The sequence below is a fragment of the Lissotriton helveticus genome, chromosome 3_1 (genome assembly GCF_964261635.1).
Source record: "Lissotriton helveticus chromosome 3_1, aLisHel1.1, whole genome shotgun sequence".
In the NCBI taxonomy this organism is placed as follows: Eukaryota; Metazoa; Chordata; class Amphibia; order Caudata; family Salamandridae; genus Lissotriton; species Lissotriton helveticus.
This window is the reverse complement of record NC_136061.1, coordinates 446822053-446847082: the sequence shown is the minus strand read 5'-3', so window position 1 is coordinate 446847082 and position 25030 is coordinate 446822053. Positions and strand designations below refer to the sequence as shown.

Genomic DNA, 25030 nt, shown 5'->3' with positions numbered 1-25030 from the left:
CCCAACATCATCAGCCTGCTAGATGTGTCTGCTAAATCCAAGGCTGTTTTGAGGCAAGCGTTCGCCACATTCTTCCCCTCCTCCACGAGGTGTGAGGCTCTGTGTTGTTACTCTTGTGGGAGGTGCTTCATCAGCTGCCCAATTTGGTCCAGGATTTGGTACTGATGCCTATTAAGTAGGGCGTTTGAGTTCGCCATGCACCAATGCATTGCTGCATTCCTTTCTATTTTTCTCCCAGTTAGGTCCATCCTCCTGCTTTCCTTGTCTGGCGGTGGCCCTGATGTCGTCGGCACATTTGCCCTCTTCCTTGCGGTCGCCGTGATAATGGAGTCCGCCAGGACTGTCCCTCTGATGTACGGGGGGATCTTTCGTGGAGTGTTTGTATTTCTTCTCCACCCTCGGCGTCACGGAACTGCATGTCACCGGTTCCTTGAACGCCTCCTTTCCCTGAGCCATGACACTTTCAAGCATTGGGAGATACTGGCTCCTGGTCTGCGTGGGGAGTAGAGTATCCAATAGGAAGTCAGACCTTTGTTTTTCTTCGTCAAGTTTGACTCCAAACGCCGTTGCCGCGTTATTGATCACCATATTGTACGCACCAATGTCGTCTGGCGGCGAAGGCCTCGAAGGGTCCGTGTCTACGCCCTCTTCTGGACTTTCGGTGTCGAGGTCCTGCCATTCCAGGTCCTGCTTCCCCGAGGATGTCGACCCGAGGCACGTCCTCTGGTCGTCGTCACCCTCCTCCTCATAGTAGAAGTCTTCATGCTCTTGATGTTCTAGAGTTTCGGGGCTTGTCTGCGGCCTCAAAATCCTCCTCCCCTTTTTCTACTTCGACGATAACCATTGGTGTTTTCGACACAATCGTGAACTGTTTGAGGCGTTTGTCGAACTCCTTCTTTCTTTGTAGGATGCTATCCATTTCGGCCTCGAGCCATTTTTTCTTTCTTTCCAGTTCGGCGGCCTGTTCGGCGTTGGACTGCTCGGCTGGTCTCTTTGCAGAGTATTTCGACGTCGACATGGGCCTCATTTCCTTTGTCGACGTCGAGGCAACCTTTGGGGGCTTCTCTTTCGAAGTCAAACATTCCCTTTCGGATACGTGCTTCCATGACCTTGGCTTATCGCCGGTCTTCGCCACCTGGGAGTCCTTCTTGAAGGATCCGCTGGGCTCTCTGTCCTTGGATGCAGCTGCAGGCGACGAGGTTTTCGGCGCCAGTGCTCCCTTCGAGGATTTCGACTCAGTTTTTCGAGAGTCTGATTCAGAGCTTCGATGGTCTGCCCGGGCTTTTGGGGTAGACGACTCTCCTACCCCTTTATACGTTTTCTTATCGGTCTCTACGATCGTGTAGCCGTCGTCTTCCCCAGCGACGTTGTCTTCCTTGTCGGTCGAGAGTCCCAGGTCTCGAAGGGATGGTGGTTGGTCCTTCCCCTGCATGGTAAATGTACATGTATTTATATAGCGCAAATCACCGACACGGTATCTAAGCGCTTGCTTAGGGAACCCGTCCTGGTATTCCCCTGTGAGATACCCTGGCAGGGTATCCACAAGGTGAAAGCCAGGCATCCCGCCGCGAGGGGCCGTAGTGGAGATTAAGCAAGCTATTGCCCAGAGTCACAGAGTGTGACCCCGTGAGTCGAGTAGGCACCGGAGCGAGAATTGTTGAGTCCGTGGAATTTTTGAGCCCGAGACCCGCCGAGGCGGGGAATCGAACCCTGGTCCACGGCCGATCTCAGCTTCCGGGTCTGCCGCCTCTAACCACTGAGCCACACTTCTCCACCTTGTGTAGTTGCCAATTCTCTGTCGCTCTCTGACACAGAGAGTCTTCGGTGTGAAGGCTGAGCAAGCGTTGCAGTCCTTGCTCTCGTGGTCGACCGGTAAGCAGAGGTTGCAAACCTGGTGCTGGTCCTTCTGCGCGTACTTGTTGTGGCAGTTACGGCAGAATTTGAAAGGGGTGTTGTCCATTTCTCGCACTCAGGGGGCCCCCTGTATGAGCATTCTCTGTTGGACGTCGAAGTTCTCGTTCTTCTTCATCATCCCGGCTTCTATATGTTCTTCTTCGGCGTCTTCTCAGTATTTTCCTGCAAAATTCTACTCTTCTGTGTCTTTTCCTGTCCAAAACTCTGGAGCCTCTCGGGAACGATCCAGAACCAACGGCGGAAAAAAGAATCTGAAGATGGCGCCCAAGGGTGGGAGCTTCCGCAGGAAGCGTGCCGATGTCACGGAAGGACACCAAAAGGTGGGAAGTCGACGCCCACCTGGGCTACAAAAAAAAAAAAGAAGAAGAAAAGACTACGATTCCGGACCCAACCACTAGACCGCGGAATATTGCACAGCATAGTGAATCCAGAAAGATTCACACTGCAAAACTATACATTTTGCAGAGTTAATCTTTTCTGGATTCACTATGGTGTGCTTAGACTTTGTAGCAGTTTGCTAGTCCAGTGGTGGCTGGGTGGAAGATGAATCCTAGTTTGTGAATGTATGTTGTAAAACCTTCTGTCCTACTTGTGCTTCCTTGTTCATCGGAATGTCCACACAGTAGTGCTTTGTGAACGTGTGCACTGAAGACCATGTTGCTGTTAGGCAAATGTCCTGAATTGGTGGGTCTGCTAGGAAAGCCACTGTTGCTCCTTTTTTCCTTGTTGAGTGAGCCTGCAGTGCTCCTTGCAAGGTTTGACCTGATTGGTTGTGGCACAACTGTATGGCTTGTGCGGTCCATCTTGCATGGTATTCTTTATGACTGGTCGTCCCCGAAAAACTGTTTGCAAACAAAACAAAGAATTGCTTTGTTTTTCTGCAATCCTTTGTTCTCTCAATGCAGTACATGACAGCCCTTCTGGCGTCTAGCGTGTGTAGTGCTCTTTCTGCTGGTGTCTTTGGGTTTTGGAAAAAGAAATGTGGTATTTGTATCGTTTGGTTAATAGGGACCTTAGAAAACACCTTTGGCATAAAATGTGGATCCGTTCTCATGACGATTCTGTCATTATGTATTTGGAAGTAGGGCTCTTGTAGTGTACAAGCCTGCAATTCACTTACTCTACGTAGTGATGTTATTGCAACTAAAAACGCTGTCTTCAGCGTGAGCATGTGTAAAGTTGCCTTGTGTATTGGCTCGAATAGCGCCTTCTCAAACAAAAGATTCTCCAACTGTATGAATCAATATGTGCTAAAACGTCACTGATTTATAGACACCTATGAAGCTGGCTTACTGACAGAAGCATACCACAAAAGGAGTATCAAAACATATCACAATTTATTAATATTTAATACACATTATTTGATTGTTAAATGAGACATATAAAAAGATAAATCACATCCTACCCCACAGTGGAGAAGTGTGGCTCAGGGGTTAGAGGCAGCAGACCCGGAAGCTGAGATCGGTCCTGGACCAGGGTTCAATTCCCCGCCTCGGCGGGGTCTTGGGCTAAAAATTCCACGGACTCGATAATTCTCGCCCCGGTGCCTCCTCGACTCACGGGTTCACACTCAGCGACTCTGGGCAATAGCTTGCTTAATCTCCACAACGGCCCCTCGCGGCGGGATGCCTGACTTTCACCTTGTGGATACCCTGCTATCTCACAGGGGAATACCAGGAAGGGTTCCCTAAGCAAGCGCCGGGAAACCCACTGCGGGTAGCTGTGCGCTATATAAGCTCAACTACATTTACACTCACTCGGCCATTCAAACAACAGCACTCATACACATACTCATACGTCCTGAAATACAGGAATTCAACCATATACAAGGCACCATTGTCAGCACAATAACAAGTGGACCAACAATGCCATCCAGTGTTGACCTAGATGATAATATATTTTTAGAACACACAGGTCATTTTATACAGGGATAACATGATAAATCAAACAAACACAAAAATAGAGAAAGAAACTACCGTATATATGAATTAATCCATGAGGTTCAGATCAGCATATTTGAACAAAGTGGAAAGTTAATCATAGGCTTTTTATGGTCCACCAAATATTTCAACGACGACGCGTGTTTTGGTGTTTGACCCAAGTGCGTGTCACACCTTTCTCAGGGCGAATATAAGGCAGTGGCCGTGGGACGTGCCTGTGCTCCAGGCTGAGAAGCTGACAACATACAGATTGGAAATAGAAAGAATCCAAAGAGAAACCGCATGGGGCAGACAGCGCTCCAAGTATTAAGATGAAATATGATTAGCGGTTCTACACACCGATATTAGGGCACTGCGTGTAGCTTTCTAGAAACATCAGAGAAGTTCAGAAGATTGAAGCATAGACTTGTCAAAGACGCTAACAAAGTGCTCGCCTCCCGTAATGCTGATGGTGTTGGCATCTGTCTAGAGGCAGCACGTTGGGATATAAGTAATGGTTCTAAACCCTGATATAAGGATCCTGAGCGTAACATCATGAGGACATCAGGGCAGTTCAGAATGCGCCTTCATTTGAGCGAGTACCACGTTGAAGTTCCATGTTGGTGGTGGCACCCTCTTTGGAGGTGCTATCCTTTTTGCTCCAAGGAATCTCTTGACCACTTGTGATGTGAAGAAACTCTTTCCTGTTTCTCCTCTTGTGTAAGCTATGATCGCTGCCAAGTGTACCCTTATAGATGCGTAGCTTAGTTTCTCCTGTAGCAAATATGTCAAATATTTTAGTACTGTTGAATCCCTTGTGTTCTTCCTTGAAAGTTGTTCCCTATGGCACCAAAGTGAAAAGCGTTTCCATTTTGCTGTGTAACACTTTCTTGTTGTAGGTCTTCTTGCAGGAGTACTGCCATTGTGCTCTCTGGTAGTTTGAGGTGAGAACATTGGAGGTCGTCAGGAGTCACGCCACCAGGCTTAGGCTTTCTGGGTGTAGCACCTTTCCGTTTTGCAGTTAGGGAGCTCGTGCCTTGTGCCTTGCGACATTTCCATTATCAGGGAGAATCAGGTTTGCCTGGCCCACTGTGGTGCTATGAGGATTAGTGTCATGCAGCTGGTACTTGTTGAGTACCTTGTGCAGCAGTGGTATCGGGGGGAAAAGCGTAAGCAAATGTCCCTGACCAGTATATCATTATCGTGTTCCCTAGGGACTGTGCGCATGGTTGTCTGGATGCAAAGTGTTGGCATTTTGCATTTTGGGGTGTTGCAAATAAGTTGATTTGCGGAGTTCCCCATTTTTTGAAGATTTTCAGAATTTTTGATTGATTCAACTCTCATTCGTGCTCAATCTGTCTGCTTCTACATTGTCTTTCCTGGAGGATGGATTGCTAATAGGTCTATGTTCCTTGGGATAGCCCCAACTCCAAACCTCCTGGACTAGGGTTGACAGTGTTAATGATTGTGTTCCTCCTTGTTTGTTGATGTAAAACATTGTGGTTGTATTGTCTGTTTGAATCAACACCCTCTTTCCGTAAAGCACCTGCTGAAAGGCTTTTAAGGCTAGGAACACAGTATTTAATTCTAGAAGTTGATGTGCTTTATCGCGTCCATAGACCCCTCACCTTGAGGTTGTCCATGTGGGCTGCCCACCCCATGTTGGGAAGCGTCTGTTGTAATGGTCACAGTTGGAAGTTGGTTGTGAGAAAGGCCTCCCCTGTGTCATGTTGTTCCTGTTCCACAATGTCATCTCCTGAATAACTGTTTATGTGACAACCACTAGATCCTCCCAACTCCCTGTTGCCTGTGACCATCATCTCTAGTAGTTTCCCCACTGTCAGAGCTTGCCCCTTGCAGTAAAGATGTGTCCCCTTCAGAATTGCTACTGTCCTCTTTGAGCTTGGGAACACCTTCCCTAATGTTGTGTTGATTTCTGCCCCTAGGAAAATCTTCACTTGCTCTGGTATATTGATGATTTTCCCAATGTATTGTGAAACCGAGCTCTAACAAGGTTTCTATGACCCTCTCTATGTGCTGTTTGCAAAGGTTGTATGTGCTTGCCCTTACTAACCAGTCGTCTAGGTATGGGTGAACGTGTTTTCCCTGCCTTCTTAGGTGGCCTGCTACTGCTGCTAGACATTTTGTGAACACTCTTGGTGCTGACTTGAGTCCGAACGCTAGCACCGTGAATTGGTAGTGCACTTTGTGAGTAGGTTTTTGTGTCTGTTGTTCACTGGGATGTGCAAGTAAGCATCCCTTAGATCTAAAGTTGCCAAGGAGTCCCCTACCTGTATCTGAGGTATCACCTCTTGTAAGGATCTCATCTAGAATTTTTGACTTTTAAGATGGTGGCCGCTGCGGTGGCTGAGTGAGAGGCGTGTGGGCTGCTCCCTTGCTAGGTGCTCACCCGTGACTTACACCGCACCTACCGTATTCGTAGTCCGTGTGCAAAATGCGGGACTTGGTGGTGATGCTCTGGCGGCTTCTGACTAGAGCTTGTGCTGGTGTTCGCTTTCTGCGCTGTTTGGCAAGTGTTCCTGCTCGACGCGGTGCCGCCATTCTATGGTGGCGTCTTGGTACTGGAAGAGGCGGCACCTCAAACAACTGCATTGGCTGTGGTGGTACTGGGGCGGGCGGCGCTGGTGTGTACAGTGTCAGGGCTCCTGGAAACCAAATTGCACCACTCGCTCCCGCTACGTTATCCGCAACGAAGCAATATCGCAGAATGGCTCCGAAGTGGAGGGGTATGAAGAACCGTGGAGCGGCGGCCGCAAGAAGAGCGATTGCAGCAACTTCGGATGGGCTTAGAAACGTGGAGGCTGCTGCTACTCCACAGTTTGGAGCCGGACGGCAGAATGTGAGCCGCGCAGCGGAGCAAGAGCGAGATGTGAGAGACTCTGGTGGTCGGAGAGCAGAACTGGAGGCCGCGGAAGATCCCGCGCACCATTGTAGCGGAGGCCAGCAACAAGGTACCCCTCCGAGGGTGCAAATTATACCTGCTACATTTCAAAAGAATCCGGCACTGAGAGGTAAGCCGGAGGAACGTTTTGTGAATCAATCTACATTGTTAGTGCCGGGAGCAGCAGCTGGCAATAATGTATCACCAGCAACCGTAATTACCGAAGACGACGTGGCAGTTTCCGCAAAGGAGTCATGCAACACTGTTAGCCATGCTCCCAGTACCATTGTTACGGCAACAGTATCAGTATCAGATAGCAATCTTGTGACGGTGACTGGTTAAGAGAGGTCAGGGGGTGCTGTCACTGAGTCTGGCTTGTGCAGGAGCTCGAATTTGATGGTTGGAAGCGGCCCATTAAACACAGGGGAGGCTTCGCAGAGTTTATTGATTGTACAGAATTTACAGAGTAATGGGTACCCTGTAGTTGATGGGCTGAATGACGCGGATTCTGCAGGCTCAGGTGGAAAATTATATTCTATGTCCGATCTCTCAAACCTCTCAGAGAATGATAGCTTAAGTGAGGCTGGTGATTGGGGCGATGAAATTGAATCCCACCCAGAGGAGGACGATCCTAGCTCTGAGCACTCAATGAACCAAGAGACTGTTAGAAAAATACAAGACCCTAGCAATCCTCTCTTTAAAGAGAGGCCGACCTCTGCAGGCCAGCTTATATGGGACAACTCGCTCTCATCTCAGCCTGATTATGCAGAAACTAGTGCCAGTTCTCCCTTAGAGCTGGATGGGGAGATCACACTGAATACAATATATAAGGTGATTATGGCGCATAGGGAGGAAACAAAGGCTGAAGGGTTGCGCACTCAGGGTGCGGTTCGCAAACTTCAAAACACTGTATGTCGCATAGTTAAATCATGCGCGGAAATAACAACATAGATTGTGGAGGCAGAAGAGCGGATTTCTGGGGTAGAAGATCAGCTTGCTCACCAGTAGACGACGATTGTAGCTCTACAAAAAACAAAAGAGAATATTGGTTGGAAACTAACTGATCTTGAAAGCTTCTTTTCCATCGCACGTGGGAGCATGGGTAGGAATTGGTTTCTTGTTTGTGTGAGCAGCAAGGTTTCAAGGAGAAAGCATGACTGTGGCTTCTCCTCCTCTAGCTGTACTCCATAGGTGTCAGCAACCTTCTTTATTACCGGATTGTAAATCCCAATGCTGTTGGCGGATTAGGGGCTCGAAGGGTATGTATCTACCCCCTCTTCTGGTGAGTCTGTGTTGAGATCTTGCCACTGGGTGTCTTGTGTCGCTGAGGTCGCTGAACCGTTATAGGTTTGGTCTTCTTCTTCTTCTTCTCCCTCAGCTTCAAAGTAGTATTCTTCTTCCTTCTCTTCGTCAGCCGGTTCTGGGGTTGTAAGAACCTGTAGTTCCTAAAGATCTCTTTCGGGAAGCCTCAAGGTTTTTGGCGGGATCTTGAATTGCTTCATTATCTCATCGAAATCTCTCTTGCGCTACAAGATACTTGCCATTTCAGCTTCGAGATCTTCTGTTTTTCTTTTGGCGCTTGTCGACGTTGAAGTCGAAGCTTGCTTCACCCTCTCTTTCTTCGACGTCAAGGAGTCCTTCTCGTGACTGCTCTTCGACGACTTAGTCATATCAAGGGTTTTCACCATTTGGGAGTCCTTGTCAAAGGAACCTATGGACTGTTTGTCCTTGGACGAGCTCACAGTCGTTGAAATTTGACGGCAGCGCTTTTTCTGAGGACTTGGAGTCACTCCTTCGGGGCTCGGTCGACTGTCTCAGGGTCGCTGTCTCTTACCTCCTTTGGAGCTCTTTTTTGACGTTGACGGCCTGGACGTCCTCGTCACCCTTGGGCCCTTCGGCGACGTTGTCCTCTTCCTCGCTGAAGAGGCCCAGGTCGGGAAGTGATGGTGGTGGTCCTTGACCCTGCATGTTGTAATTTGCTCTCCTTTGCCTTTCCCTCACCCTCAATGACTTCGGGGTGAATGCCGAGCACGCCTTGCAGTCTTCGGACCGGTGGTCGAGCGGCAGGCATAGGTTACAGACGGGTACTGGTCCTTGTGTGCGTACTTGTGGTGGCAATTGTCGCAGAACTTGAATGGTGTCTTGTCCATTACAGCGCCCTGAAAGCCCTGTGTGCGCATTCTCTGTTGGGCGTCGAAGTTTTGGTGTTTTCCTCTTCTCTGCGTCCCGGTTCACCGGCTCGAAGGCCGGTATGTCGATAAGTTGTTTTTCTGTTCTTCTAGTCAATTTTCGTGTGATTCTTCTCTCCAAAGTTCTGGAGCTCCTCCAGTCTCGATCAAGGCCCAAAGTCGGCAAAAAAGAATCTGAAAATGACGACCAAAGGCGGGGCTTCCAGAGGAAGCACGTCGATGTCACAGAAGGACACCAAATGGTGGTATGCCTACGCCCACCAGGCCACAAATAAAAACAAAAATTTTAAAAAAAGAGAAGAAATACCACAATTCCGGACCCAACCACTAGATGGCGGAATAAAGCACAGCATAGTGAATCCAGAAAAGGTTCACGCTGCAAAATGTCTGATGCTACCCCCTACCGCAGCAGGTAACGGTAGAGGGGTAGGACAGGATTCAGGGTTTTGCACAAACTGGCATCTTGCTACCTTGAGCAGGCTGCTCGCAAGATCTTCATCTTGTATTTTTTTGTGATCTGGCTGGTAGGAACGTTGGTACTACGGTTGCATACCTGCCTGGCGGGCCTGATACCATCAAGGGGCTTGAACCCTCGGTGTAGAGTAGCTTTGTTGAAAAGGACGGAAAGATTTGCACTGCTCCTTAGGCCTCTCCAGGCCTACCACTTTTAGCGTCTCCATTTCAGCTTTCATCCTGGCCATATTCTCGTCTGCATTAGTGCCGGAAAGAGCCATCCCTGAAAACGGGAGACTAGGAATGCGTTGTTGCGATTCGGGCTTAAGTGACGTAAGGCGTAGCCATGAATGCCGCCGTAATGTCACGTCATGGCAATACTCATGCGCAGCAAGAAGGGACGTGTCTGCTGCTGCACTTCTAATTTGATTACAGACCATCAAACCCTCTGCCAGTATTTCATTAAAATCCTCTCTCATCTCCAGGGAGGGTCTGTAAACTGCTGGAGCGATTCCCACAGTGCCCTGTCCCATCTCCCTAACAAGGCTTTCATGACAGTCACTGCGGTGTTGCAAACTTTCCTCCCCATTGAATCCATTCTACAGCTTTCTTTATTTGATGGCACTGTCAAAGTTGGAGCTGTGGCATGTTGCTTCTTCACAGCCACCACAATAACAGAGTCTAGAGTTGGGTCCATACTAAGGAAAGCAGGGCGTTATTTTTTCTGCAGCCTGGAAAGAGCTGATTTAACAGTAGAGGGTGTCAAGAAAAGCTCCATTGCTGCTTCCAACAGTCCTGGCATCAGAGGAAGCAAAGGACATGACACCCGTTTTGGTTGCAGAGTCTCAAACATGACGGAAGTTGTAGGGGTAGGAGTTGAGACTGGAATGTCCAACTTGGAATCACACCTCACTAAAACCTCTTGAAACATTGAAATGTCACCATCTGTTAAGATACGTGGGGCAGGCGAATCAGTCAGTGTAGGTGACTATCCGCCTGTGCTAGACGAGGAAGTGTCTCTGGTGTGTCTGGAATGAGACCTCCGTCTATGATGGCGATGACGTAAATGAGTGGAGGATCTATAACAATGAGAACGATGACTAGTGTAGGATCTAGACCTCGGTCTTCGTGGTGGAGGAGAAGGCGGTGGAGAAGACGTCGGAGATCTTGGTTTAACATTTGGAAGAGGTGGTGGAGACTGCTGATGAGATGCTGGAGAAGAAACAAGCCTAGATGGAGAACAGGTTTGGGAATAATCCGAACCGGACGTGTAAATATGTCTTCTCTTCTTACGCACCTCTCTAAGTCTTGATGATGGTGACAAAGTTCCTGAGGAGGTTCTTTGACTCCCTCTCAACGTCGATCTACTCGTCAACGGTCTGAGAAAGTGCCCTCTTTCTGAATGGTTGCCCCCACTTTTTGCTGAACTGCTGATGTGCTTTGACTGAGTATGCCCTGGGCTCCTGCCAATCAGGTACCCAGGGCCTATGTTCTTTCCCTAAAACTGCATTGGAGACAAAACCCAATTGGCATCTATGGCCCCACGTCAGCCCCTGGTAAATGCTACCACAGGCACCCAGTGCACTGTGACCAGAGAAGACACCAGGAAAGGCTGCTGATTCCACTTTTTTTTTAAAAACATATAATGCACTTTACAGAGACATGCTTATGATGCTTTACTTAACATAGATCTAGCTTGCTTTGCTAACTTGCACACTTCCCAAAGGAATGCTAGTTTTTTTTAACAACTATCTCATCCTGTAGCCCAGGGATATATAATATAATATAGCATGAGGGATATCTTGCACCTAACTTTGTTAAGTTTCAAATTGCCCCTGGGTAGGCAGCTGAACACAGGTTTTTTTTAAATAGCTAATGCATTTTATTGAGAAAAATATTATGCTCATAATAATTTACGGCACATATACCTAGCACCTTAAATGCCAGCAATTTGAACAATCACTGGGACTGCTTGGGACATGTTGCCCCTTACTTTGCGAATTTGCATACTGTCCCAACATACGTAACAGACCATAGCTTTTTTAAAAATAGTTTCCCGCGCTTGCTTAAAATTGCTAACGTCAGTGCTTTTATAACATTTACTTGACACAAGTGGTTTAAAAAAAATTCCCATTTCATCCACCCTTTTAACATTGTGATCGTACTAATAGGGAAAGATTGATTGAAAGCACTGCATTCTGTTGCCTCTTCCTCCATTTTTTCTTTTCACATTGTGATTGTAATAACTGGAAAAATTGTAATGATATTCAAGTAATCACGCAGTAAATCTTTTCCTTCTTTCAGTCATTCATTCTTATATTCATACACATTTTTAAAAAAAAGACGAAGATCACTTACTATATTGCCCACTGCTGGTTTGATATATAGGAGTAGGCACAGTCACAGTTGTGATGGCAGGAGCTGATGCTTCCTCTTCTGATTTTTCTTCTTCAATTCTTGGCACTCCTGGAACATCTGAAGATAGGTCGTTCAAGATTTTTCTGAAAAATGAATTAAACATACTAATTCAGTAAAGAAGAAGGCTTTCCGGTAACTTTTTACAGATATGTAGTAATAGAATAATCACTTTAAAGGATATAGAAATTATGAGAATAATGATTTACTAAATATTTAATATTTAAACATTGAACCATATGGTTTAAAAATATACAAAACTATGTCATGCTCTGATAATATCTACCATTAAAGCAAAACATAAAACATAAAAACACCTTTCACCAGCTCTGATATCTCATTATTAAATGGAGACTTCACTTGGACTTAATAAGATTGGCTAGCGAGAGCTCAAAACCCACTGTGCAATATAACCAACTGATTTTAACTTCTTTTAACATTCAGTCCTATTTATTGATTGTACCTGGTGGCTACGACAGATTTTTATTAACCCGTTTTAGATGTAACATCTTCCACAGGCTAGTGAGCTTCCCAGGAATGAACGATTGGTCTCGAACTCTAGCATTGTGCCCGTGCGACAACTGTTCGGATCAATCCACAATCCATGTTCTGTTATTTTGTAAGTTTTACAGCAACCTGAGGAAACTTTGGATTGTCCCGATTTTAAAGGAGCTGGGTCTGAGACAATGTCGTCCTGCATTACTGGTGCTGCAGCTCCTGGACGATGTACATAGAGCCTGACGGATTGGCATGTTTTTCAAAAAGTCCTTAGCCACAGGAAATGCATCACTTTGTAACCTTGGTGACTATTTGTATATTGATTTTATTAATGTAATCATGTTTACCTCTCACTATTTTATCATTTTAATGCATGAATTGTTTATATGTACTTTTATGATTGTCTCAAAAAGCAATCGAATAAAGTCTCTTTGATTGATTGAAATGGAGACTTCCAGTAAAATTTCAAGGGCAAATTCACTTCATATACATTTTTTTTAAATAGCTGGATGATTTCCAGGTTTGGTTCAGGCATCAAAGAACTCAGTCTGGTACTGTTGTACCTAAAACAACAAAGTTTTCTGTCACTTATTTGAATTTGTATTAAACAAATGTATTACTAGGCTGCTCTTGGCCGATGAACAATGATTTAAATGTGGAACATCTGGAAACAACGAGGCAAGAGCCACGAGTTCCGGAAGCCTGCAAGCAGAACAACGACTTGCCTGAACAACGACGCATGTGCGTGGTTATGGCAAAGTCGGTCTAATGTTCAGGATGGGCGTGAAAAAGAAAAGTAAGAGAAGCAGGCAGGTAAGAAGGATTCAGGGTAGTTTTTAAGGGAGTGGGGGACATTGGGGCAGTTTTTAGGTGGTGGGGAGGTTCAGGGTAGCTTTCACGAAGTGAGAGGGATTCGGGATAGTTTTTACGGGGTGGGGGATTCTTGGTAAGTTTTCAGGGGTGGGAGGGGGTTCAAGGTAGTTTTTATGGGGGGGGGGGAATTTGGGGTTGTTTTTAGGGGGTGGGGGATTAGGATAGTTTTTAAAGGGTGGGAGGGGTTCAAATACATTTTTAGGCGGTGGGGGATGTTGGGGTAGTTTTTAGGGGTTAGGGGAGTTTGGGCTAGTATTTAGGGGTGGTTCGGGGTAGTTTTAAGGAGGTTGGGAGGGGTCTTTAGGACTCAGGGGAGAGGGAAGGGGATGGTAAACTGAGCCACAGATAGCTGTTTGCCATGCATTTCTGGAGACAGCTGCGCTCTCTAGGCAGACCATAAAAAAATGTGTCAATTTAGTAATACATTACTAGTATAGCTTCATTGCTCCAGGCACCAACGTAATAGTACTAGTAATAAGTGCCCCGGTGCTACATTATTCAACACTCAAATATAAGCTTTATAAAGATTTTAGAAATGCAAACATTTTTCTCCAAATATCAGCTAATGAGTTCTGAAAATATACACATGTTTGTCTCAAACACACAGCTTTTAATGTTGGTGTACATATATTAATTCAGTCAAGCAAAACCTAAAAAGTAATGGGTTGAACTGCACACAGGTGAGCTACCAACAGGTAGCTGGAGAGCTACGAATAGCTCACAAGTTACTTTTTGGAGAAGCCGGGTGTAGATAATGAATTAACTAGATTTTACATGTGGAGCGTGGAAGAGGAGAACAGCCTCAGAGACTTACCCGCATTTCTTTCTTATTCTTTTTTGTGTTCAAATCATTTTTATTAGGCAAGAAGAAAGTAAGGAAAAGAAAAGCAAATGTACAAACAGTAATGGAATACAGTCATGCCATTATACTTCAGTGGTCAAAGAAAAATAAATTAACACAGAGAGTGATCCAGAGCCACACCATCACTGAATAAAATTTTGACACTCATACAGATAGTATCGATACTTGAGGTGACATTATGTACATTAGATACCAATGACTGATTATGAGAATCTCAGTTATCGTTCAGCAATACGATAATACAATACAACATCCTAGTGATCACAGTGTGGGCTCTAATTAACAATCGGTTTTCAAAAATATACAATGTATAAGTAACCGTCGTGCTACTGCGCCTATCAATATACGAAACAGGTTGTGCAACCAGAATGGGGCTCAACAAACAGTGTGCAGGAACTTCCTGTTGAAATATGATCATGTGACCACCAAGTGACGGATCTACTATGGCGGTTTAAAGTAAAGGGAGGCTGCGTCCAGGGAAGACCAGAGTCTCTTGCTGGTAGCTTGCCACGGGGAAGAGTTCAGGGCCGGATTGTCCACCCCTCTGATACAAGCCAACCACTCATTCCAGGCATTGAAAGAGACCTCGGAAGCTGCCTTCCAGTGACAAAAGACGACCTTGCACGCCAAGGTGAGGAACAGGTCAAGGAGTTGGTGGTCGTGGTCCCTTACTAACAATGGGTCAGTGGCCCCCAGAATTAGGTAGATTAATTCCCTCGTCGGTTTGATGCTAAATATGCGTTCAATATAGTCAAAGACATTGGACCAGTATTTATGCAACAAGGGACAGTGGAATAGCATGTGTGGCAGATCCCCATCAGCTAGGGAGCAATGCCAACAAGTGGGGGTCTCTCGTGGATTGAGTTTAAATAGTTTCTGGGGGGGGCCAGAACACCCTATTGAGTATCATGTATTTGGTCTGCGAAAGGATTGGTGATACTTTGTGTGTGAGGGCTGAAGCATGGATCTTATCCCAATCAATAACTATTCCGGTGTTGTTAGGTTCTGCTTCCCATTTGATTTCGTTGCGTCTCAGTGTTTTACTCAGTTTCGGCGCAAGCAACTTGTAAACTTTAGATACAAAATTACCTGAAGATTGTAGGTGAGGGAGCATCGTTTTTAACCACGGTGTCGATTGTATGAACGTGCGTGTAGATATAGCTGACTTTAGTTTTAGGAAAGCATAGAAGTCAATTGGTTCAAGGGAATGTTTAGATTGGATCGTTGAAAAAGGCAACAGCATGTGTTTGCCGTAGAGATCTGAGACTACATTGATTCCTTTGTCTGACCAATGCTTCCAAAAGGGGGACGAGCCATTAACCTTTATGAGTGGGTTACACCATAGAGATGAGGAAGCCGACTTTCTTATCTGTAGGCCGAGTTTATGTGTTTGGTCTAGTCTGAGAAGAGCCCTTTTGGTGTTGAGCATGATGTATTTGGAGTGCGTGAGGTGTGACAGGTCCATGGTTAGTATTGCTGCAAGAGGGGCTTTACCTATGACAGCTTTCTCTATGTTGATCCACAACGGCGCGTAGCCAGGTGTTTCATAGAACCAGGAAGCTCCTTGTTAACATAAGAAGGCCGTTTGATAGTTCCTGAAGTTGGGCAGTCCTAGTCCACCTTTTTGTTTGGGGAGTTGCAGTTTTTTCATAGAGATTCTGGGTTTTTTCCCTTTCCATAGGAAATTACTAAATAATTTGTTTATTTTTTGTAGAAATTCCTCCGTAAAAGTCATAGGAAGCATGCTTGCCATGTAATTGATTAAGGGGGTGACCATCATCTTTAACGTCTCCGCTCTACCCCACCATGACAGGAATTTCGGGGACCACCCTTCCAGGAGCTTGCTCACTTTTTTGAAGAGTATATCTTCATTGATTTTCAGTGTCATGATTAGGTCCTCCTCAAATTCCAGGCCAAGGTATTTAAAGCTCTTTGGCTGCCAGGTGAGCCCAGAGTCGCCTAAAATATTTCTATTACTCATGTTATTTAGCAGTTTCACCTCAGTTTTGTCCTTATTCAGGGAGTACCCGGAGACACCGGAGAATTCCTCAATCGTGGAGAGCAACGCAGGTATAGCTCTATCAGCCTGTTCACTGAGCACTAAAACATCATCAGCGTATGCCGTGAGTTTGATAACACAGTCATTGAATGGGATTCCCGGGATGTCAGGATTCTCCCGAATACGGTACAGAAAGGGTTCAATTGCCAGGAGGAATAGGGATGGAGACAAGGGGCAACCTTGTCTGGTCCCTTGCTCTAGTTTGAAAGGTGAGGAGAACGCTCCACCGGCCCTCACTCTAGCAGTGGGACAGGCGAACAAGTTACTTACCTTCGGTAACGATATATCTGTAAGAAACAGTAGTTAGTATTAGATTCCTTACCTTAGAATATCCCCAGGCGTCAGTCTGGATCCGGAAACTTTTGCGTAGCAGTACCCCTGCGCGTCGGTAGGCGTCGTCTGCAGGCGTCCCCTGCGGCTCCGCGTCGTCGGCGTCGTGCGCCGTGATGACGTCGCTGGAGTATATAGACGCCGCCTCCGCGCGCTGACGTCAGTTCTTTGCACACAGCTTTTCCGCGCCAGAACACGCAGAGCCATGTGAGAACTAACACTGGTGCCATTTGAAACTAGGGCCCTGAAAGGGATGTCCTTAACCCTAGGTATCAGTTCGCAGAACGGGGAGGATGGGCGGGGCGGTAAGGAATCTAATACTAACTACTGTTTCTTACAGATATATCGTTACCGAAGGTAAGTAACTTGTTCATCTGAAAGAAACAGGTTAGTATTAGATTCCTTACCTTAGAATAGATACCCCAGCAATACCAACCCCGGAGGTGGGTCTGCGAACCAATACAACCTACACCAGAAAGTCCTGGAGGACCGAACGGCCAAAAAAGCCGTCCCTCCGGACTTGACTGTCCAGGCAGTAGTGCCTCGCAAAGGTGTGCAGCGAGGCCCACGTAGCCGCCTGGCAAATGTCCTGCAAGGGGACTCCCCGGCCCAGGGCAGTAGAAGCCGCCGTAGCCCGAGTGGAATGGGCTCGCAGCCCAACAGGAGGCTCCTTCCGAGCCAAAGAGTAGCATGCTTTGATGCACAGGACGACCCACCGAGAGATGGTTCGTTTCTGTACCGCCCTTCCCTTCTTCTCACCCATGTAGCCAACAAACAGTTGGTCATCCACCCGGAACTGGCGTGTGCGATCCATGTAAAATGAAAGCGCACGTTTTGGGTCCAGACGATGGAGCCGCTCTTCATCCTTTGAAGGATGCGGAGGCGGGAAGAAGGAGGGCAAGGTGATGGACTGCCCAATGTGAAAAGCAGAGACCACCTTGGGCAGGAAAGAAGGTCTAGTCCGAAGAACCACCTTGTCAGGATGAACAGACAGGAAAGGAGGTTTTACAGAAAGAGCCTGGAGCTCACTCACTCTCCTGGCAGAGGTGATGGCAACCAGGAAGGCCGTCTTTAAAGTGAGAAGACGGAGAGGACAGGAATGAAGGGGCTCAAAGGGAGCACACATCAGGAATGTCAGAACCAGGTTCAAGTCCCACTGAGGCATCACGAGCGGAGCAGGTGGATACATGTGCGTGATGCCCTTTAAGAATCTTAACACAATAGGGGACTTGAATAAAGATGGCTGATCAGGTAGCCTCAAGAAGGCGGAAAGGGCAGAAAGATAGCCCTTGATAGTGCCCAGAGCAGAGCCCTGCTGGGCAAGGAAAAGAAGGAAGAGGAGAACCTCAGACAGAGGGGCAGAAAGGGGATCCACAGCCTTTGCTGTGCACCATGCCACAAATCTGTTCCACCGGCAGGCGTATACCGACTTTGTGGAGGGACGCCTGGCTGCCAGAATTACATCACAGACTTCAGGAGGCAAGTCAAATGGCCTCAACTGTCGCCGCTCAATCTCCAAGCATGGAGGTGGAGACTGGACAGGTTCGGGTGGAGGACCGTCCCCTGCTGCTGCGACAGAAGGTCCTCCTGAAGGGGCAGGCGGATCGAGGGACCGACTGTCATGCTGAGTAGCTCGGGATACCAGTATCTTCGAGCCCAGTCCGGAGCCACAAGGATAACTTGGGCCCGGTCGCGCCTGATCTTCTTCAGCACTCTGGGCAGAAGTGGTATAGGCGGAAAGGCGTACAACAGACCGCAACTCCACTCGCGCCGAAAGGCGTCGCCGAGCGAGTGCCGTCTTGGAAACTCCAACGCGCAGAACTGATGACATTGCGCGTTCTCTTCTGTGGCGAATAGATCTAACCAAGGCTCTCCCCATTGCTGAAAGAGGCCTCTCGCCACGTCCGAGTTCAGACGCCATTCGTGATCCACCGAGCACCGACGGCTGAGTTCGTCCGCCCTGGCGTTCAGAGAACCTGCCAGGTGTTGAACCGTCAGAGTCACGCCCTGACGTTCCAGCCATTGCCAGAGACGCAGAGCCTCCTGGCAAAGGGTCCACGACCCCACACCGCCCTGTTTGTTGCAGTACCACATGGCGGTGGTGTTGTCCGTGAACACCTGCACTACACTCCCGTTGACAAAGGGGAGGAATGCCTTCTGTGCTAGGCGAATCGCCCGCAGCTCCAACATGTTGATATGGAGCCGGGACTCCGCCGGAGACCAGATGCCTCTGATCTCTGCCTCTCCCAAGTGGCCTCCCCAGCCCAGGAGGGACGCGTCCGTCACAACTACGTGCTCCGGTTGGGGAAGGGAGAGGGATCTGCCTCTGACCCAATCGTGGTCCGTAAGACACCACTGCAATTGTCTCGCAGTGCCCTCCGAGATCAGGACATGGTCGGACAGGTTGCCCTGATGCTGGGCCCACTGAAACTTCAGGTCCCACTGCAGAGCCCGCATCCGCCATCTGGCGTGATGCACCAGAAGGATGCAGGAGGCCATCAGCCCCAGAAGCCGCAGCGTCAACCTGACCGAAACCCGGGATAACGGCTGAAAGACGGGAATCAGAGCCTGAATATCCCGGACCCGCCGTTCCGGAGGATAAACCCAAAACTGCGCCGAGTCGAGAACCGCTCCGATGAAAAGGAGCTTTTGAGAGGGACACAGGTGTGATTTCGGCACATTGATGGAAAACCCCAGCTCGTGCAGGAGGTCTGCCGTCATCTGGAGGTGGTGGACGACTGTCTGGGGCGAGCCCGCCTTCAACAACCAGTCGTCGAGGTAGGGGAAGACTGAAACCCCTAACCGGCGCAGATGAGCTGCGACCACCGCCATCACTTTCGTGAACACCCGTGGGGCGCTGGTAAGGCCGAATGGGAGCACGATAAACTGAAAGTGCTCGTGGCCTACCGTGAACCGCAGGTAACGCCGGTGGGCCGGCAGGACGGGGATGTGAAAATACGCATCCTGCAAGTCCAACGCTACCATCCAGTCTTGTGGGTCTAGAGCAGCCAAGACCTGAGCCAAAGTCAACATCTTGAACTTCTCCTTCCGGAGGAAGCCGTTGACGTTCCGTAGGTCCAAGATAGGACGCAGGCCTCCTTTGTCCTTCTTGGGCACCAGAAAGTAGTGGGAGTAGCAACCACACCCTACTTCTGGCCCAGGAACGCGCTCGATGGCCCCCTTGGCCAAGAGGGCCGTAACTTCCTCCTTCAGAAGTGTCAAGTGGTCCCCCGACACACGGTGGTTCTGCGGTGGCATGGCTGGAAGAGTGGACTCGAAGGGGAGGGAGTAGCCCCTTCGGACGAGCTGCAGCACCCACCTGTCCGATGTAATCGCGCGCCAGCGGGAGTGGTGATGGCGAACCCTGCCACCCACTGGCGTCACGTGAGCCCGAAAGCTCGGACTAGGAAGACTTGGAGGCTGCAGCGGGGGGAGGTGTGGACTGACCTCGCCGCTGCCCTCTACCGCCACCACGGCGGAATCCACGGCCGCCAACGCGCTGGGGAGCGTTCTGCGGCGCGTGGCTGGCAGCACGTGTGGGACCGCCCCTTCCTTGGCCACGAAAGGGGCGAAACGAACCCGTCTGCTGGCGCTGGGTCGAAAGACCCAAGGACTTGGCCGTGACCCTGGAGTCCTTGAAGCGCTCCAGCGCGTGGTCCGCCTTGTCACCAAACAGGCGACTGCCATCAAATGGCATGTCCATGAGGGCATTCTGGACGTCCGGTGAGAAGTTGGCAGATCTCAGCCAAGCATGGCGCCGAATCGCCACAGTCGTGGACATAGCCCGTCCCAGCGAGTCGGTCGTGTCAAGACCACACCGGATCGAGTACCTCGCCGCATCCCGGCCCTCAACCAAGGCCTGGTTGAGCTTGTCCCGCACTTCCTGCGGGCATTGCGGCAAACACTCCGCGACCGTATCCCACAGGGAGTGGGTGTAGCGGCCCAAGAGGCATGCGGTATTACAAGACCGCAGTCCAGCGCTCAAAGAGGAAAAGACCTTTTTCCCAAATTGGTCATACCGCTTTGATTCCCGATCGGGCGGGGCCGATGGAAATGCGGACTGCGAAGTGGAGGCCTGGATCACCAGACTCTCCGGGGAGGGATGGGTGGAGAGGAAGGCAGGGTCGTCCGAACACGGACGGTGACGCCTGGCAACGTTCCGGTCAACCGGTGCACCGGAAGCGGGCCTAGACCAGGTGCCCAAAAGGACATCCGTCAGAGCCTCATTAAACGGCAGCAGAGGCTCCTGAGGGCATGACTGCGGTTTAAACACTTCGGTCAGAATGTTTGGTTTGACCTTAGCGACGGGGAGCTCAAGGCCCAAGGTCTTGGCAGCCCTCAGCAGGACCACCGAATAGGCAGCCCCCGCCTCAGACGCCACAGGGGTCGGCGAGACAAACCCAGTGTTGGGTGACTCGTCCAGACCACTGGCATCACCCAAGTCACCTACCCAGTCCACATCATACTGGCAGGCACGGGATAAAGGGTCCTCAGACCCCTCCCAACCCTCTCCATACTCGTCCTCATCGCCGTAGTCTGGGTCGACGATATAGACTTCGGGGTCAATGGGCCCCATCGGCGCCGGTCCGACTCCGCGTCAGGAGTCAGAGGGGGTGGCGCCGCGCGGCGCCGGGGACCCGACGCCGGCCGGAACCGACGGCGGAGTCACTGCGGCTCGCGGAGGCGGCACCACGGGTTGGCCCAAAGGAACCGACGCCGGAGAGGCCGGTAGACCAGCCGGCGACGAACCTGAGGGGCCCAGCGGCGCCGGGGCCGGAGCCACCGGCGGCGTCGAGGCAGGAGCACCCGAACCGCTCGGGCCCCCAGACGGGACCGACGGCCCCGCAGGCGCCGTAGGCCCCGCCGGAGGAGACCTCGCCCTCATAGCCATGAGGAATGCCTCAATCTCCTCGCGCGACGCGCCTTCCCCAGGGACCGACGGGTATGGGGCAGACGGCGTCGGCGGGGCCGCGGGGTGGGGCCACCCGAACCCCCGGCCGCATCAGGGGGGAGTCGGGGGTGCGATGACGACGCCCCGACTTCTTACGCTTACCTGACGAACCGGAGGAATGGTGGCGACTCCCGGAGCGCTCATGGCGGCTCCGCGATCGTTCCCTCGACCGCTCCCTCGACCTCCGACCGGACCGGGACCGCTCTCGACGCGGGGCCGACACTCGGAGCTCGAGAAGCTTGCGGGACCGCTCCCGCCTAGCTTTACCAGTCAAGGCCCGACAGTCGACGCAGGACTCCACGTCGTGGTCCGCGCCCAGACACCGGAGGCAGAGTCGATGGTGGTCGGTGACCGACATCATGCGGTCGCAATTGTCGCAACTCTTGAAACCGGGCATCCTACCGGCACCGTAGAAGATTTATTCAACAAAAAACCTGGTCAAAAGACCGGAGTACTGCTCTTCGGATCTGCGCTAACTGGCGCGGAAAAAAGAAGAACTGACGTCAGCGCGCGGAGGCGGCGTCTATATACTCCAGCGACGTCATCACGGCGCACGACGCCGACGACGCGGAGCCGCAGGGGACGCCTGCAGACGACGCCTACCGACGCGCAGGGGTACTGCTACGCAAAAGTTTCCGGATCCAGACTGACGCCTGGGGATATTCTAAGGTAAGGAATCTAATACTAACCTGTTTCTTTCAGATATATAGTGACATTACCATTCTAGTAAAAAGAGGGCCCAACTCAAATTTATGAAGCACCGCTTCCAGGTATGTCCAGTCCACCTTGTCAAACGCTTTCTCTGCGTCGAGTGTTATCGCAGCAGTGGGTGTGGAGAGGAGCTTAGCCTTTTCTATTACGTGAGCTAGGATTCTGGTGTTGTCACTGGACAATCTATTTTTCAGAAAGCCAGCTTGTGAGGGATGGATTAGGGAAGGCAGTACTCTCTGAATGTGCTTTGCAAGGATTGATGCCAAAAGCTTACAATCCAAGTTTATTAACGATATGGGTCTGTAGTTTTTGGCGAGTTTAGAATCTTTCCCCTCTTTGGGAATCACGGCTATCACCGCCTCGGCCATCGTTCCCTTTATCTCACCCGTAACACTAATCTCACTAAATGCGTTCAGAATTGGCTCCGTAAGCGTGTGTGAGAAGCATTTATAAAACGTTGCCGTAAATCCATCGGGGCCAGGGGCTTTCCCACTCTTAAGGGACTAGATCGCACTTGCAACCTTAGCCTCAGATATTGGTTCATTTATGGACTCTTGCTCTGAGGGTGTAAGTGTTGGTAGTGCGCACTTGGCGAGGAAGTCCACAACTTTCCCTTTATCCACATTTGTATTCTTGGCATACAACTTCTCATAGAAATCTTTGAATAAATCGGCAATTTTATCGGGGTCCGAATTAGGGGTGCCTTTGTCATCCATTAGGGAATTTATCGCGTTCTTTTGAATTTTAAATTTAAGGTAGGCAGCTAATCCTTTCCCCGCCTTATTAGAGTCACAGATTTTAAAGCGTTTCCTCCTGTCTAGCCAGACTCCCGCTCTTTCACTCACTAATTTATTATAGGTATATTTTCGGTTGGTCAATTCAGACAGTGATTTTGCACTTCTGTTGTGCAGGTATTCGCGTTGGAGTATAGAGATGTCTTTTTCCAGAGTTAAGAGGGCGGCATTATGATTTTTGTTTATTGCAGATGATATCTTTATGATCAGTCCCCTTATTGTGGTTTTTAGAGCTTCCCATCTAATTAAATCAGAGGTGTCACCTTTTTTATTAATTATTAAGAAGTCTTTTAGGGCGCCTTCTATAGTTTCTTTATGCTTCTCGTCTTTCAGAATGGCGTCATTAAGGCGCCACATTGACTGGCGAATTGTTGGCTTAATATTCGATAGAGTAAGTGAAATGCAAGAGTGGTCAGAGACGAGTCGTGGTGCAATGTCTGTCTCCTCTATTCTGGGTACGGCGTTCCTAGTTATGAAGATGTAATCAATTCTTGAAAACGAGTCGAGAGGTGGAGTATAGAAAGAGTAGTCTCTACCATCGGGGTGTTGTATACGCCATGTGTCTATCATGTGGAATCTGTTGCATAGCTTAGTGAATTCCTTATGGGCTTTGCCTGGTCTGAAGGCGCACTTAGAGTCCCTATCCAAGGCCGGATCAAACGGAAGGTTGAAATCACCTGCTAGTATGTGAACCGATGAGTCTGGAATAGTGTCTATCTGTTTTGTTATTTCTGCCCAGAAGGAAGGCTCATGTGTGTTAGGGGCGTATACCGTTGTGATGTAGAATTCGGTGTCGTCTTTGATTAATTTCACAGAGATCCATCTGCCTTTGGTGTCTACAGAGGAGGAGACCACCTCCACATTGGACTTCTTGGCTAGCAAAATTACTACCCCGTTTTTCTTAGAGACAGCGCCGGAGCCTACCACTTCAGTAAAGAACTTATTACGTAGGGTATGAAAGTGTTTTGCCTCTAATCTTGTTTCTTGTAGTAGGGCTATATCACCATGTTGTCTGCGGAGATAATCGAGTACTTTTTGTCGTTTAATCTGTTGATTCAGACCCTTCACATTCAATGAGAGCACTTTAAGGTTATTTATGGTTTTCGTCCCTATAGGAGTATCTATAGTGTGAGCCATCATCAGTCCTGTGTGTAACATTCAGACTTACTGCTATGAGCTGTATTAGTATTAGAGTTTGCACTTGGGCCTATACACATTCGGTCCAGCACTACGCAGAGGATAAAATTAGTGTAAGTAAGAGCCGCATTGGTTGCAAGAAGCACATTAGGTTGTACAATAGGGCTCAAATTAGAAAAATCAGAGAAATCACAGCAAAACAATACAAAAAATGCAAAAACAACACCTCCGCACACCCCTCCCATCTCCCTCCGCCCACCACCCCTTCCCACATCCCTCCCCTATAGTAGAAAAAGAACATGGCGACTCGGAAACGGCCGCGAGGCCGCCTCCAAGCAGCTTACTCAAACCTATTAATCATAAGAGCTGCGAAACATACTTCAGAATAAAGCTCTAACAAATACTTGAATAAGTAGAGAAGTAGATATAACAAGAGTATCATAACAGTTAAACCAACAAGGTCACTATAATGGTTGTAGTGCTGCGATTGAATTGTTTCCTCAGAAACTACCAACTGAAACGCAGATAATACATGTTCTGCAAATATCTAGGCATAAGAATACTAGCATGATAGTCTCAACAGTAGGCACTATAACTGGCTCAGGTCAGACTATATTGACCAGGTTGAAACTTGAAAGGAATTACTGCCAAGCATCTGAGTGCATCATGTAACCGTTAACAAAGTGGTGAGTCATAATGATAAAATAATGAGAAAATAGGATCGTGTAACCAGGTATCCATTTCAGGTCAGTACATCCAACATGTTAAGGTCACACTGACGACCAGACCCAATAGTTAGTCACAATATTCATAGACTTATAGTTTTGAAGCGTAGCGTAGAGTGAAGACACTCAATCCCAATTATACAGACTATGAGGAGACGGAGAACCTGGGACCATTATTATAGGGTAATCATAGGTCATCCTAGACCGGATGTAGATGCGCTCATCTGGGTAGAGGGGGAAACCTCCAGGTTGCCATCTCCTTGGTTGAATAGTAGGTGACGTAGTTTTTGTGGGTCAG

The 25030-nt window shown here is 48.8% G+C and overlaps 1 protein-coding gene across 3 annotated transcripts in view; it reads right to left on the bottom strand.

Moving 5' to 3' along the window:
- The window catches only part of CREB1 (cAMP responsive element binding protein 1), a 398463-nt gene that overhangs the window by 88961 nt on the left and 284472 nt on the right, over positions 1-25030 (bottom strand). For all 3 annotated transcript variants that reach the window (XM_078680315.1, XM_078680314.1, XM_078680313.1), the window contains one exon: positions 11736-11878. In XM_078680315.1, coding sequence (XP_078536441.1) covers positions 11736-11878 — 143 coding nt within the window. The remainder of the gene's footprint in view (positions 1-11735; positions 11879-25030) is intronic.